This window comes from Peromyscus maniculatus, chromosome 19 (assembly GCF_049852395.1).
Source record: "Peromyscus maniculatus bairdii isolate BWxNUB_F1_BW_parent chromosome 19, HU_Pman_BW_mat_3.1, whole genome shotgun sequence".
NCBI lineage: Eukaryota > Metazoa > Chordata > Mammalia > Rodentia > Cricetidae > Peromyscus > Peromyscus maniculatus.
The window spans coordinates 5,715,982-5,732,625 of NC_134870.1; the positions used below are offsets into that span (position 1 = coordinate 5,715,982).

Here is a 16,644-nt window from a genome sequence, read left to right on the forward strand (position 1 = left end):
CGCCTGGCTCTGTCTCCTGAGTGCTGGGATTAAAGGCGTGCGCCACCAACGCCCGGTAAGACTCTCAAATTTTAAAGAAAGCACTAGGATGTGTCTTGGGGATGTCCAGCCTATGCAAGATGCTAGATTCAAAGTCTACCACCAAACCCAAAATCCACCTTTTTGGTTTTTTTCAAGACAGGGTATCTCTGTGTAGCCCTGGCTGTCCTGGAAGTCACTCTGTAGACCAGGCTGGCCTCGAAGTCATCAAGATCCCTTGAAAAGCAAATGTGTAAGTCATCTTCCCTATTATTCGGGCCAGGTCTCCAAGGCAAGGAGGACTTCGGAGGTAGCCAAGGTGCTCAGACCTGGGGGGCGGAGCCAAAGTCTGGAACTCCGGGACTTCCTGGAGGCGGTTGGGCGCACGTGGTAGTGCACGTGCAGCCACTTCCGGGAGTTAGCACGTGGTGGCTCCAGCCTGGGTCCAGGCAGCATTGGAGGCGTGCTAGACTCGTCCAAGTCGTCGCGATGGCTTCTCGGTATGACAGGGCGATCACCGTGTTCTCCCCGGACGGACACCTTTTCCAAGTGGAGTACGCCCAGGAAGCGGTGAAGAAAGGCTCCACCGCGGTAAGCTGCTCCCCAGGCCGCCGCTGCTCCAGCCCCGGGCCCCCAGCCCCAGTCCCCCACCCGGGCGTGAGAGCCTCGTCCTTCCCTGGAGCCGCTGCAGCTCCAGGTTGGCGGTGGAGGTCACACGGTGAAGCCCGAGGACAGTGGAGCCCTGTCTCTCCTGCAGCTGCCCTTGTTTAAGGACCGCTGCAGACACGGTGAAAGCACAGCCCGGGGTTGAAGTCACTGATAAAGACACCGAACATTCCGCCTCGGTGCTCATGGCCCCCTTCCTCAGGAACCCACTGACCCACGGTAACGTTAATAGTTCTTTCATGTTGGAAGTCGTGTTTAATAATGATAAAAATTAAAGCTTGTCCAGGCCAATCCCCCCCATCCCATCCCAGAACAAACGGAATACTGTATGTTAAGGAGAGGAACAGTCGGAAATGCTAATCCAAACGGCTCCATTAGGTTGTCTCAAATTTCAGCCTCAGCATTTGGCATCCTTTCAGTGTTCCCAATCCCCAGAATCCTCACTTTTGTACTGCTCTGTGCATGTGTGCGTGTGCGTGTGCGTGTGTGCGTGCGTGCGTGCGTGTGTGTGTGTGTGCGTGCGTGTGTGTGTGTGTGCGTGCGTGTGTGTGTGTGTGTGTGTGTGTGTGTACTGCTCTGTGCATGTGTACGTGTGTGTGTGTGTGTGTGTGTGTGTGTGTGTGTGTGTGTACGTGTGTGTGTTTTCAAGAAAGGCCGGAAATTTCGCGAGATTCTACCCTGTTTTAGACTGTGGATCCACATTACCCAAATGTTTTAAATACTGGGGGCAGCTGTAATACTGCAGCCAAATCTTAAATGAGTTGAATAACCATCGTTAATTTATGAAAATTTTAAAGGACGAAAGTGCCCCAGTGATCAACGATCTGTCACCCCCGCCTTCTGAGTCCTAGTCTATGAATGCAGGATATGATCTTCTTAAAAAAAAAAAATTCATGAGTATTTTCGGTATGTTTTGGAAATTGAGACAGTAGCTATGAGAACACACAGAACATCTCTCAGACTACAAGTGTCTGCTTTCTTTCATTTCTGTCTCAACTTGATAATGGAAAGAAGTTAATTCACTTTTATGGTTAATCTATCAAATGCAAAGTGGCAAAAATAATTACAAAGAAGATGATTTTTTTTAAGTATTTTTCTATTTAAATGGGCCCACTAGTTAAGCTCTGTTAGAACTGTAAGTTTAAGGAAAGCCTGGTGTAGTCTAAACCAAAAGGGTACCATTTTGATAAAAACAAAAAGTTATATAGTCCCCAGCATGGTGTGTAGCATATGGTTAGAAAATAATGCCCAAGTTTTAGAGCCTTAGATAAAGGGAGTAATGGGAGAAGATGGGGGTGTAATAAGAAACCACACTGGCTCATTTAAAATGTTTTAAGAATGCTATAGAACTGATTGATAGTTCCTTTGTAATGAGCTGTAAAAGGCTAAGGACATAAAAATACCTGTAGTGGGCATTTTCAAAGATACAGCGGAAGGATGAGATTCTTACCTCAGGATTCTGAAATTACATTTGCATCTTTTTATGGAGCTATTCATTGTGTTTCCTAGTGGGTGCTATGACCTTTTACCCAGGATAAAGCTGCATTTGTTTATTAAAGTAGGCTGTTACATATTATGTCTGTAAACAGCAGAAATGATGAGTAACAAGTAAGCTGGACTGATCAGCTTTGGCCGCTATGTAGACATGGTATTACTTAGCAATATAAAAATTATATGGGCCATAATTAGAGAGCGCAGGCTCTGCTTCCTGCATGATAATTGTCTAACAGCGTGAAATGGGGCCAGAGGCCCCTCTCTTTTTGGTTAGGTTTCCTTTCCTGTGAAGACAAATGTGTTTGAATGGTATTTTGGAAACGTACCACCATCTTGAGAGGAGATGTGAATCACAGCATTGTCATGAAAAAGTTAAGATTTATTCTCATTCCTCCTCTTATCCTTTCCCTGACCCCAAATTCTTACTGGGGCTATAGTTTCACTTATCAAATCTCAGCACTGTAGTCTTAACTTTCAAAGTCTTCCTTGGTCGTCATCTACTTCTTTAATTAAGGTGTCAGTTCTTGGTTTCACTAATAAATACTTCTGCCACTATACAGGGAAGAAGGGACACACACACACACACACACACACACACACACACACACACACCTGGTTTTTCAAGACAAAATTTTTCTGTGTAGCCCTGGATGTCCTGAAACTTCCTCTGTAGCAAGGCTGGACTCAAACTCAGAGATCTGCCTGCCTCAGCAGCCCGAGTGCTGGATTTAAAGGTGTGCACCACCACTGCCTGTAGTTTATTTCTCTTTAATGTTGATTTGTGTCTTTTATTTCTTGGCATTGGAAATCAAACCCAGGGCCATGCACATTACGTGCGTGCTGTACCGTTGAGCAGTACTCTCCACCCTTACTTATCTTTTAAGAATCTTCATACTTAGGCTGAGAAATAGCTCACTGGGTAGAATGCTTGCTGTGTAAGCACAAGGACCAGAGTTCAGTCCAGAACCTGTGTCTAGATAAAACACGAAGTGGTGGCACATGTTTGTCATCAGAGTGGAAGCAGGAAGGTCCCTTGGGCTCACTGGCCAGTCAATCTAGCCTAATCTGATGGGAAGCTACCTGTGAATGCTAGGAACCAAACTTGAAGTCTCTGCAAAGGCAACAATAAGTGTTTTTAACTACTGAGCCATTTCTTTTCTTTCTTTTTTCTTTTCCTGAGCTGAGGACCGAACCCAGGGCCTTGCGCTTGCTAGGCAAGTGCTCTACCACTGAGCTAAATCCCCAACCCCCTGAGCCATTTCTTTAGTCTACAGTTTCTTTATTTCTTTGTCCTTTTGAAATTATTATTTAAGATTTGATTGTTTTATTTCTGTGTATGAGTGTGTGTGTCTTCATAAGTTTATGTGCACCATGTGTGTGCTGGTGCCCTCAGAGGCCAGAAGAGGGAATAAGATCTTCTGGAACTGGAGTTACAGGCAGTTGTTAGCTGCCTGGTGTTGGTGCTGGAATCAAACCTGAGTCGTCCTTGAGCGTAATAAGTGCTCTTGACTACTTAGTCATCTCTCCAGCCCCCAGTAGAGATTTGTTGTTGATATGGGTTTTTTTTTTTTAGTACTAGTAAAGTAAACATAAAAATAACTCCTGCTTCATAGGCTTGATATGTGTTGAAAAAGTAATACATGTTAAGATGTAATTCACATAAACTAATAAGTTGTATCCATTATTATTTATGATTCTTTTCTTTTTTGACTCAGTTTTGTCTGTGGTCCTACCAGCATGTCAGTTTTTAAGTCTTAGAAATGCTAACCTGGATTGTAGGATTTCACTATGGAAGTGATAGACTTAATCCCTGTTCTTAAAGAATTTACCCTCTTGCAAGAAATTAAGAAGATTAAGAAAACAGTCCTAGATGGGAATGTTGGCACATGTCTGTAAACCCAACACTCAGGAAGCAAAAGCTGGAAGACTACAGGTTCCAGGCCAGACTGGGCTGTGTAGGGAGACCCTGTATTAAAAAAAAAAAAGAAAATCCTTACAGGGCCTAAATGAGTGTAATAGTAGAGAAGGTATGAGATGTGACAGAAATTGCAATTGTGAGGGAAACCCTCCCGAGAAAGCGCATTTAAGAAACCATCGGAAAGATGGAAGGCAGCCAAGTGGGGAGGTGGAGAGTGGAAGGAGGAAGAGTATTTTAGACAAAGGAGATCCTGCATGGGAAGACCAGGCACACCAGACAGTTCTGTTACCAAGTGGAAAGACATTGAGAATTGCTGAGGAAAAGAGCAGGACGAGATGAAGCTAGAAGCCAAGGCCAAACCACAGAGTGCCTTTAAGCTATTATAGTGAGAACGTGCTTGATCCTGAAGGATCCTCAAAGGGTTTTGATGTGACTATTTTCACTTTTTAGGTTATTGCTATTTTCTTCTCAATACACAGTATATGTGTCCACTTTACTCTTGGTCATGGGACTCAGTCCACCACTAGAGATACTGGTAACTTTTCTCCTCTGAGGCAGCTGACAGGATATGAGTCCCAAGATGCTTGTGGCTGTGTTTGTTTCCATCGAGAGGATGCCTGTCTGCTTCAGAACAAAGGACAGGTCTTATGCACAGGGTAAATGTTACAGATCTTGGATCCTTTTGCCCTGGGTCTCCATGCTGTCCTGGTTTGCTTAGTGAGAAACTGCTCCTATCCATACAAAGTAGGAAGTAAAAGAATACTGACTTTTGACCAGGTGGTGGAGCACACAAAAAACCCCAGCACTCGGGGGCAGAGGCAGTGAATCTCTGTGAGTTCGAGGCCAGCCTGCTGTACACAGTGAGATCCAGGACAGCCAGGGCTACACAGAGAAACCCTGTCTCAGAAAACAACACAAATGATGGTGACTGAGATTCACCGCCCGCCCCCCGTTCCTCCCTCCCTCCCTCCCTTCTTCCTCTTCCTCCCTTCCCCTCTCTGCACTCTTTACAAAGATTTCTCAGACAACAGTGTGAGCATCAGATTGAATGAAATCATAACTATAATCAGAGAGAATAGTTACATGTCTGTGATAACAGTATAAATAAAAGGTGTTACTAGTGTTTACTAGGGTTGGAACAAAAATGGTAGGAAAACACACTCCAGAGAAACATGTCATGATTATGTCCTTGTGGTTGGCCAGGGAACAGGAAGATCTAAGATGGAGCCTCTGTTTCTGAGTTTAGCTGCAGTTTTCTTTAAGGATTGGAACACGAATTTTGAGTGGGACTATAACCAATGTGGTGAGGTTGAGGCGTTTCTGAATTGCCTCTAACCCTCACCTTCTAGTGTTCATGCTCTGTATAATGGCCCCTTGGATGGATGATGCTAATGGCTTACTTCTAATGAATGGATAGACAGAAGTGATGGAATGCCACTCCGGAGGCCAAGTGACTCCCCTTACCCATCTTTGCTTGCTCTCTCTTGCTTTCTGTTGCTCACTGTAAGGCCTGAGCAAGTGCATTCAGAGAAGCAGCTGTTCCGATACAGGACAGAGTATGGTGGCACCTGAGCAGGAGGATGGGAGTTCATGGCCAGTCTAGGCTACATGGAAAGGCCTTGTGTCAAGAAACAAATAAAATCTGCCAGACGTGGTGGCACACACCTCTAATCCAAGCACTTGGGAGGCAAAGGCAGGCAGATCTCTGTGAGTTCGAGGCCAGCCTGGTCTACAAAGTGAGTTCCAGGACAGCTAGGGATACATAGAGAAACATGTCTCAAAAAACAAAAACAAAAACAAAAAACCAACAAAAAACCCAAATAAAATCTAATACACAACCAATATACATGTCTGAAGCTCACAAGAGTGATCTTCGCTGGAGATGATAGTAATTTTGAGGTATAATCTTTCTATCCTATTCCTAAAACTTCTGTTGAAAGTTGGGCTAAACAAGTACTTCTGTGTGAAAAGGAGCCATAGTCTATGACCTGGACTGTCCTGGAACTTGTGGCATCATCCTTCTTCTGCCTCCTGATGTCGGTTCTACAGGTGGAGGCCAAAGAGAATACCCAGAACTGAACCTTGAACTTTGTAGAACCTGCCTTGCTCAGACGCCAGTGGAAGAAGAGCAGGAATAGTAACTAAGTTTCTGGAAACAACATTTAGCTTTTAATAGTTTGGAAAGCAAAAATGTGGGGTTAAATGGAACCATCTTTTAAGACTTTATTTAACATGAGAAACTTTAATATATTGGTGAGAAAAAGCCTGTAGATAATGTTGAGGTTTATTTAAGTGCATTTTCAAATTTTTCTTTTGTAGCATTTAAGTATACAATGTATAAAGGAAATCATACAATGTTCTATATGCTTATTGCCCATCTTCAACAATTCTAAACATTTTATCATTTTTTTCTCCTCCAGTTCTGGGAATTGAACCCAGGGCATCCTCTACCACTGAAGTACATCCCTAGCCCTGTTTCATCTTTCCATCCACTTTCCCTATCTTTACAATGGAGTGGTTAGGTTGTCGTTGTTGTTGTTGTGGTGGTGGTGGTGTGTGTGTGCATGTGTGTGTTTAGAGTGGGCAGCTTTACTGTGGGTTAAACTGAGAGGCTGTGCACTAGGCACGCACTGTCCACCACTCAGCTGTGTGCTCTCGTACTGTAGTAGTGGCAGTCTTCACTGTCACCATTGTTGTCATTGTCCTACATCCCCTTCTCCAGGCACAGATGTAGATATTCCAAACTGACCTTGAACTTTCTATGTAGCTGAAGATGACCATGACATTTTGATTTTCCTGCCTCTGCCTTCCTAGTGCTAGGATTATAGGTATGTACCACTATGTATATAAATTTATATGAAATTTTATTGCTCTTATATAGTCACACTTCCACAGTTAGGGAACCGAACACTTCCAATTCCACAGTGATCCCTCATGTAACCACTTTCTTACTCCCTGCCTCTACTCTCAAATACAGCCTAGTCCTGTCTTCTCTACCTGACACACTAGCTGTCCTCCATATGTAACATTTCATCGATTCAGAAATACCTATTCAGGCACACACTGTAGTCTTTTTTTTTTTTTTCAAATATTTATTTATTATGTATACAAGTATTCTACCGGCATGTATGCAGGCAGGCCAGAAGAGGGCACCAGATATCATTACAGATGGTTGTGACCCACCATGTGGTTGCTGGGAATTGAACTCAGGACGTCTGGGAGAGCAGCCACTGCTCTTAACCTCTGAGCCATCTCTCCAGCTCCCACACTGTAGTCTTAATCCTTGAGATCTGCCTTATGCCTTGAGGGTTATCCTTGCTTCCCACATGTTGCTGTTTTACTACTAACGTTCCCTGGTTGAGAACCTCTTAACTATTCTCCTGTTGAAGAACATTTGGGCTGTATCTAGTTTCCCATCACTATGAATAAAGGTGTCCTGAGTATTCTTACTCATTTTTGTGTGAATGTAAATTTTTATTTTTCTGGTATAAGTTCCTAAGTATGTAATTGCAGGATTATAAAATTTTCCTTATAGTGGATAGTTTATCAGAAGATCACATGGTAGCTGTACCATGTTACATTCCCACTAGCACTGTATAGGTGGCCCAGTTTCTCTGCCTCCTAGCAAGCATTCGATGGTTTTATTATTTTGCTGCTAAGTGTACAAGATACCTCAGTGTGGTCTTAATTGATGGAATACATTTGCATTAATTGCTGATAACATCAGAGCATACTTCCATTTGCTTTTATTTGACATCTGTGTATCGTCTTTCATAAAATGTATCAGGTCTGTGGCCTGTCTTCTAATGATGGATGTTTTTTAAATGTTAGTTTGAAAGTTCTTTATATGTTCTAAGTACTAGTCCATTTCCAGATGAGGTTTGCAAACACTTTCTCCCACCCTACAGCTTGTATGTTCATCTTCTTTACATATGTTTTATAGCACAGATTATGTTATCGCATGTTTATTGTGAGGATGAGTTTTCTGTCTTTTCTTGTGTCTACATAGGCAATTAAAATTTTTTTAAATTGTACTCTTACTTTTTAAATTTATTTATGGTTAATTTTTAATTGCTTTTTAAACATTTCTATAAATGTCTTTTACTTTCTTCTTAGATTAACCATGAGATTTCTCTTATTTTTTTTAAAACGCTTGCTATTACTAGTAATTTTATTGTTTCCTTCCTAAGTATTAGTATCTGCTTCTTGCTTATTTTTCATTTTCAGCTAATTTAAATATTTATATCTTTTTTTCTGTACTTTTAGTTTTTCGAGACAGAGTCTTCCAGGCTGCCTTCAAATTCATTCTGCAGCCACAGATGACCTTAACTTTGTTTCTTCCACCTCTCAAGTCTTGAGATCCTAGGATGTGTCATCACATCCAGTGTTATTAATTTTTTTTTTTTTTGCTTTTTAGCTTAAAAAATCTAACCCTAACTCCTAACCCCTAACCCTAACCCTAACTTTGAAAGTTACAAAGGATTTAGCATGATGTAAAACCGATCAAAGACAATGTCTGTATGGAACACAGACTCTAGGTTCCAAGAGGCACACTGGATTATAGGAAGGACTGCCAAAGCCCAGGGACCAATATCTGCATCCTGATCCATGAAGAGGGGGCAGCATTAATGACCCAGCCTCACAAAGGTCTCCTTAGGAGAAACAATAGCATTAGAAGTCGGACTCAGGCTGGAGAGATGGCTCAGAGGTTAAGAGCACTGGCTGTTCTTCCAAAGGTCCTTAGTTCAATTCCCAGCAACCACATGGTGGCTCATAACCATCTATAATGAGATCTGGTGCCCTCTTCTGGCATGCAGGCATACATGCAGGCAGAACACTGTATACATAAATAAATAAATCTTTTAGAAAAAAAAATAAGAAGTCAGCCTCCTGAAGGATGCCAAGAAGTTTGACCAGTATCTTTGATGAGACCTCAAATTCACAAAGGACTACCCAGAGTAAGAACAGCCTTCACTACTTGACCCTGAAGGACCACATATGACCCCCACTGATGGGACAAGCATCTGTGACTTGACCATCCAGGAACGTAACCAGTATCTGGATCCTAGAAATAAATGCTGAAAGAGTTGAGGTTTCAACTTCCAATCAGGCAGTATTGATTAGATTTTGTTTTATATGTTTAGGTGTTTGGCCTGCATTTGTATCTATGCCCACAGAGGTCAGAATAAGGCACCCCAAGAGTCTTAATTTTAAGAGAGTACCAGACACTGAGCCTGGTGTTCTGAACAGAAGACTAGTAGAGAAAAACAGTACTTCAGCCATACTACAGCCTAGTCCCTCTTGAACATTGCAGGAAGAAGAGCAGTGGTCAAAAAACAAAAACAAAGAAACAAAAACCTGGGCTTGAGAGATGGCTCAGTGTTAAGTTAAGAGTACTGGCTCTTCTTCCAGAGGACCCTGGTTTGAATCCAAGAACTCACAAAGTAGATCACAACCACTTATAACTCAAGTTCCAGGAGATTTGATCCCCTTTTTCTAGCCTCTGTGGGCATCAGGGATACATGTTGTGCATAGACATACATCCAGGCAAAACCCAGACACAAAAACAAAAATATCTTTTAAGAAATCCAAATAGTGGCCGGGCGGTGGTGGCGCACGCCTTTAATTCCAGCACTCGGGAGGCAGAGCCAGGCGGATCTCTGTGAGTTCGAGGCCAGCCTGGGCTACCAAGTGAGCTCCAGGAAAGGCGCAAAGCTACACAGAGAAACCCTGTCTCGAAAAACCAAAAAAAAAAAAAGAAAAAAAAAAAAAAAGAAAAAAAAAAAAGAAATCCAAATAGTGAACTAGTCTCTAACTCAAAAACATGAAACACCAAAGCATAATATTTCCTTCAAAAATTATTATCTCAGTAAAGTCCTCAAATGAGAGTGAACAAGATGAAATCCCCAACAAAGAACTAAAAAGAATGGTTATATTTGAGGAAATTAGAGAATGCACAAACTCCTGAATGAGTTTAAGAAAACACAAGCAACTGGAGAAAATAAAGAAGTCAAAATAGGATATAAAGGTAGAATTCAATAAAGAGAAAGTGAAAAGAATTACAAATTAAAATACTGCAAGTGAAATAGTAAAAAGTTTGTCACAATCCATGGAATCCTCACCAATAGACTGGATTAAGGTAGGACAAAATATGGGCATAAAGGCAATGTAGAGAAACTTGAATGTTCAGACAATGACAAAGCTAATAAGAAGGCATGTATAGCCGGGCGTTGGTGGCGCACGCCTTTAATCCCAGCACTTGGGAGGCAGAGCCAGGCGGATCTCTGTGAGTTCGAGGCCAGCCTGGGCTACCAAGTGAGCTCCAGGAAAGGCGCAAAGCTACACAGAGAAACCCTGTCTCGAAAAACCAAAAAAAAAAAAAAAAGAAGGCATGTATAGAGCATTGTAGATCTATGTGTTAGGGTTTCTTGTGCTGTGAAAGGGATGTCATGAACATGTCAGCTCTTAGAGAGGAAAACATTTAACTGGGGCTGGCTTACAGTTCAGAAGTTTAGCCCATCATCATCATGGTGGGAAGCATGGCAGCACTCAGGCAGACATGGTGCTGGAGGAGTAGCTGAGAGTTCTATATCTGGATCAGCAGGCAGCAGGGAGAGAGGGAGATCCACTGGGTTTGGCTTGAGCTTCTGAAACCTCAGAGCCCACCCTTAGTGACACATTTCCTCCAACAAGACCACATGTCCTAATCCTTTTAAATAATGGCACTCCCTATGAGCCTACGGGGACCATTTTCATTCAGATCACCACACTATGAGACACTAAAAATGTCAGATAACTCCCTACTTCATAGTATAGTCAAATGTACAGAAGAAAACAGGATATTTGGAAGCTACAAGAGAGAAACAAGTCACACAGTAAAGCAAACCTATCATAAAAACATCATATTTTTCAACAGAAACTTTAAAAGTGAAGGAATTCTTAGAACAATATATTTCATGTTCTGAAAGACAACAGTTACCAACACAGACAACCATACATGGTAAGACTGTTGGTCGGTCGTAACTGAAGGAGAAGGAAAAACTTAGCATAATAAACAGCATAAAACAGGCCAAAGAAATTCCTCAAGCACGCCTTTAATCCCAGCACCCAGGAGGTAGACCCAGGAGGATCTCTGTGAGTTCAAGGCCAGCCTGGTCTACAGAGTGAGATCTAGGACAGGCACCCAAACTACACAGAGAAACCTTGTCTCAAAAAACAAAAACAAAAGAAAAGAAAAAGAAATTTGTGACTACTATACTAGCTCTAAAGGGATTCTTGAAGGAATCCTTCAACTAAAGAAAAAAAATACAGCCATGAGGCAAAGGAAAGACTAAACCATACAAGAACACAACATAAGCAAATAAGGAATAAGAAAACACACAAAACTCTGGAATTAGTAGCACATTTCAGTAATAAGTCACTATTAGTGGTCTAAATTTCCCAGTCGAAAGACACAAACTAGAAGATTGAATTAAAAAAACAGGATCTAGCCAGATGTTGTGGTGCACACTTAATCGTAGCACTCAGAAAACAAAGCCAGGAGGGTCTCTGTGAGTCAAGAAGACTGCTCCAGTTCCAGCCCAGAAGGCCTGTGTGGAAAGATCCTCTCAAAAAAGAAAGTAACAATAACAACAACAACAACAACACACACATACACAACAAAAAAATTAAAACTACAGAATCTAATTGTTGCCTCTAAGAAATGCACCTTATCATCAAAAATCATATACAACCTCTCATTGAAAACAATGGGGAAAAAGTATTCCAAGAAATGGAACTCAGAAACAAACTTGGGTCTAATATCTCACAAAATAGATTTAAAACAAAAACTTTGTTTGTTTGTTTGTTTGGTTTGGTTTTTCGTGACAGGGTTTCTCTGAGTAGCTTTGCACCTTTCCTGGAGCTCACTTGGTAGCCCAGGCTGGCCTCGAACTCACAGAGATCCTCCTGGCTCTGCCTCCCGAGTGCTGGGATTAAAGGCATGCGCCACCACCGCCCGGCTAAAACAAAAACTTTTAAAAGTGGTTAAGGGAACAGTTTATCACCCAGAGAACATTATACATTTAAACATATATGAACCAAACACAGGTACACTCAGTTTCATAAAACAAATACTATCAATATAGCACTCAACACCAATAAAATAATAGTGGGCCACATTAGTTAACCCATCCTCACCAATAAATCATCCTGACGAAAACTGAAGAGAAGCATCAGTTAAAGATGCTTCCAGAGACTTCACAGACGCCCATGGACTATTCCATCTGAACACTGTAGACTACATATTCTCATGAGCCTGTGGAATTTCTCTAAAACAGATCATATAACAGGAGGCGAAGAAGTCTTAAAAACACAGGGAAATTATGATCAATTTTGAATGCTATCTGACCACAATGGGAAAAAGAAGAGTAAATAATAATAGAAACTTCAGTATATACAGATTTGTAGAGATTGAAGAACATATTACTTAATGATGAATGTGTCATAGAAGGAATCAAAAAGGAAATTAAATTCTTAGAAGCAAGTGAAAATGAAAACAACATACCATGACATAGGAGAAGCAGTGAGTGATTTTAAGAGTTTATAGCTACAAATGTCTATATTGAAAAGTCAGATATCTAAAATAAATAGGTCTGTGGTGGCCACAATCACCAGGAGCCGCTGGCTCCACCCAGGCCTGAATGGTGATGGACACAGATGGTGTCCCCCACCTTCCCAGACTTTTGGGGTGCCATGCAGTCAGGTACCATACCAAGTACTGCCCACGGTCTCTGGGCTGGGCATGGGAGAGAGGAAAGGTTACAGCCCCACACCATGCCTTGGGCCCCTGGGCAGTATTCAATTGAGCACCTCCTGTGACCCAACCAAGAGCCCTGGTGCTGGGTGTTTGGGCACCATTGTGGTAAGAGAGTTCTGGGTGGGGAGGTGGAAGAGAGAGAGAGAGGTGGAATGGTGGTGAGGAGCAGGCTGACATGAATGCCCAGCTGGTCACTCAAATCCAAGGAGATGCCCAGGCCTGGGCTATGACCAAGGTCTTGATCTTGGGTTTTAGAGCAGCTGAGGAGGCCTGAGTTGGTGTCTGTGGGTGGGGGAGGTGCTGTGCAGGGGCCATAGTGGGGCCACATTGTTGTCCAAGGGCTGTGCTGGGGCCATGCCAGTCTGGGTGGCCTACATGGCCACTGTGGCCATGGTGATAACCTAGCCTGGGCTGCTGCCAAGGACTGTGTTGGGTCCATGGTTTTGCTGCAGCCAGGGTCTGTATTGGTGTTCCTGGCCCATGTTGATGCCTAGGGTCTGGGCCACAACCTGTGACCATGTTGTTGTCGAAGGCTGTGCCACTGCTGGTGCGAGGTGGATTTGGGTGGCCAGTGCTGCCACCTGAAGCCATGGAGACTTCATGTCTGGATTCGTAGCCCTGTTGGAGGCCAGAGTCAAGGGTGGTATCCGTGGCTCCAGTTACCACTGAGGGCTCTGCGGATGCCTGGGGTCTGGCCAGTCATCTGGAACCATGTTGATGCCTGGGGGCCATTCTGCTGCTGGCCCGTGCTGATCTGAGTGCCCTGTGCTGCCACTGGAGCCATGGTGGCATCTGGGCCCCAACCTGTCACAAGGGCCTTGTCTGAGTCTATGGAACTGCTGCAGCTGAGGTCTCCGGTGATGTCCATGGTTGGTGTTAGCCCTGGGGTGGGGAGTGGAGGAGGGTCGTTGGAACCATGTTGTGCTGAGCCAGCCCTGCCCTTCATTGGCCCTGGGATGGCTGGTCCTGCTGGTCTCTGGCTATTGCAGCAGGCAAGCTGGCCCTACCCCTCAGGGGAGAGCTCAACTCCCCCCCCCACCCCCCGATTTGGGAAAGATGACCTCACCCCTCACCATAGGCATGCACCTCACCTAGGAAGCACACTGGAGCTGGCCCTGTGGTGATGGGCAGAGGTGAGCCATCCCTGAAGGTATGAGAGCAGGAGAGTTGACCCCATACACCTCGTCAGCCATGTGGCGCTCTCCCTCCCTCACCCATCACCACCGGCAGCAGGTGAGAGAGCAGACCCTGGGGTCACAGGAGCAGGAGAGCTAACCCTGACCCTCACCGGCTGCAGTGCAGGAGAGAGCAGCCTCTGCTTCCTGTCTGGTAGCACACTGGAGCTGACCCTGATGTCAGGGACACAGGTGAGCCACCCTGAGGGCATGAGAGCAGGAGAGCTGACCCTGCCCCCATTCGTATGACCTCTTACAGCAACTGGGAGAGAGGGCCCTGCACCTTTCCTGGACAAAACAGTAGAGCTGGCTCTGGCGGTATGAGTGAAGGGAACCTGGGTCTGAGGGCCCAAGGGCCCTGCTTCTTGCTGTAGGCTGCATTGGGTGAGCTAGCTGAGGCAGTGCTGGAGAGCTCATCAGGTAGTGACTGTGAGGGAAAGCTAGTGAGCTGACCAACCCAGCCATCACCCAGGCCCAGAACCGGCACCACCGAATCTATGAACTGTTGGAGCATATGAAGGGGACAAACCTACAGATCCAAAACAGTAGGATCCCCATGACACAGGACAACAGGGTATCTGAGAGGAGCCCCAGTGAGAGCCTTTTATTGGTGGCATAGCAGAAACCAGAGACCTCAAGCCACACCAATGACTCATAGCAGTGACAAGTAAGCATGTATGGACTAAAGGGTAAAGTATGTGGCTCAAGCGGCCACACTTCAGCTTCCACTAGGAGAATCTTACTTGTTTTTATTCTTGTTTGGATCGATTTTTGTTTTTTTCTTTTAAGTTTGGTTTTGTTTTAGGGGGAGGTTGCAAGGGCAGAGGGCAGATGTGAGGGAACAGGGATATAAGTGGAATTGGAATGCATGATGTGAAGTCCACGAAGAATCAATAAAAGTTAAAAAAGATATAAAGGGAAGATAACAGTCTTATAGTTAGTGGATTGTGAAGTTAAGTTTTATAAACTATAAAATTCAAGTGACATAAAGCTGGAAAATGAAAGGATGATTTTCTTATTTCAGTATACAAGAAAACATTTTTTCTCAGAAATTAGAGGAGAAATGTAATATATTCCATATATTTTGCTACAGAAAAGCAATATTGACTTAGCAAATTAATAAACACCTTTATATAGTTTATAGAGTTTCTGTTTTTATATGAACTTAAAAAAATAAAGAACTTAATGATGAATCTTAGAGCCTTGGAAGAAACCCAAACTCAATAGAGAGAAATAATTAAGCTGGACATGGTGGCACATGCCTTTAATCTTAGCACCAGGGAGGCAGAGGCAGGAGATCCCCGAGTTCAAGGCCAGCCTGGTCTACAGAGTGAGTTTTAGGACAGCCAGGGATACACAGAGAAACCCTGTCTTGAAAAAATGGAAAAAAATAATTAAGATCAGAGCAGAAATTTATGAAATATAAAAAATGTAGATTCTTTCAGTTAGTTTGGCTAAGGATTTGTAAATAACTGAAAAGATAGGTAGACATTATGTACAAATCTTTAGCCAAACTAACTGAAAGAATGAAAGAGGTCGCTGGCGGTAGTGGCGCACGCCTTTAATCCCAGCACTCAGGAGGCAGAACCAGGTGGATCTCTGTGAGTTCAAGCCCAGCCTTGGCTACAAAGTGAGTTCCAGGAAAGGCACAAAGCTACACGGAGAAACCCTGTCTTGAAAAATCAAAAAGAAAAAGAAAAAAAAAAGAATGAAAGAGGTCTGGGATGTAACTGCTAAAGTGCCTTCCTAGGCTGATGAGTCCCTGAGTTTGATTGCCAGCATCCCATAAACCAGGAATGGTAGTATACTCCCAAAGTACAGCCCTTGAGAGAGAGACAGACATAGAAACAGAAGTTACGATCATTCTCAGCTACTACATAGTGATGTCAGAATTTATGATCATCCTCAGCTTCTACATAGTGATGTCAGAAGTTACAGTCATCCTCAGTTTCTAGATAGTGATGTCAGAAGTTACAGTCATCCTCAGCTCCTACATAGTGATGTTGAGACTGACATGGACAACACAAGACCTTTTAAGTGAAGAAACAGGATGTATTACTTGCTTTTCTGTTGTTCTATAAACTACTATGACCAAGGCAACATGTGGAATAAAGTGCCCATTTTTTGCTTACAGTTCCAGAGAGATCTGAGTCCATCAAAGGAGGGAGACAGAACAACACATGGCAGGCATGGTAGTGGGAAGCTGAGAGCACAGATCTTCAAACCACAGCATGAAGCAGAACAGATGAATGAGAAGTGAGGCCAAGTTATAAACTCTCAGAGCCCCTCCCAGGGACACACTCCCCCTACCGAGGCTGTGCCTTCTAAACCTCTCCAAACAGGCTACCAACTGGAGACCTGTGTTCAAATAGCCAAGCCTTTAGGGAGCATTCCTCATTCGATTCACAGAAGGGGGTGAGGTATGGAGAGTATGTTCAGTGTACATTAAATACTTGTATTCAAATATCCAAATTAATAAGACTGGAGATAAAAAGACATGCCAGTGAAATTCAGAAAATCACTAGGACTGTTAAAGATGTAATATCAGATTAGATTAGAAAAGTAGTTGTATATAA

The 16,644-nt window shown here is 43.4% G+C and overlaps 2 protein-coding genes across 4 annotated transcripts in view; one reads left to right on the top strand and one right to left on the bottom strand.

Moving 5' to 3' along the window:
- Ss18 (SS18 subunit of BAF chromatin remodeling complex) overlaps positions 1–16,644 on the bottom strand; it is a 130,910-nt gene that overhangs the window by 96,872 nt on the left and 17,394 nt on the right. The gene's annotated exons all lie outside the window — the stretch shown is intronic.
- Positions 395–16,644, top strand: part of Psma8 (proteasome 20S subunit alpha 8) — a 49,958-nt gene continuing 33,708 nt past the window's right edge. Inside the window, exon 1 of the mRNA XM_006983042.4 lies at positions 395–609. Coding sequence (XP_006983104.1) covers positions 508–609 — 102 coding nt within the window. The 5' untranslated portion in view covers positions 395–507. The remainder of the gene's footprint in view (positions 610–16,644) is intronic.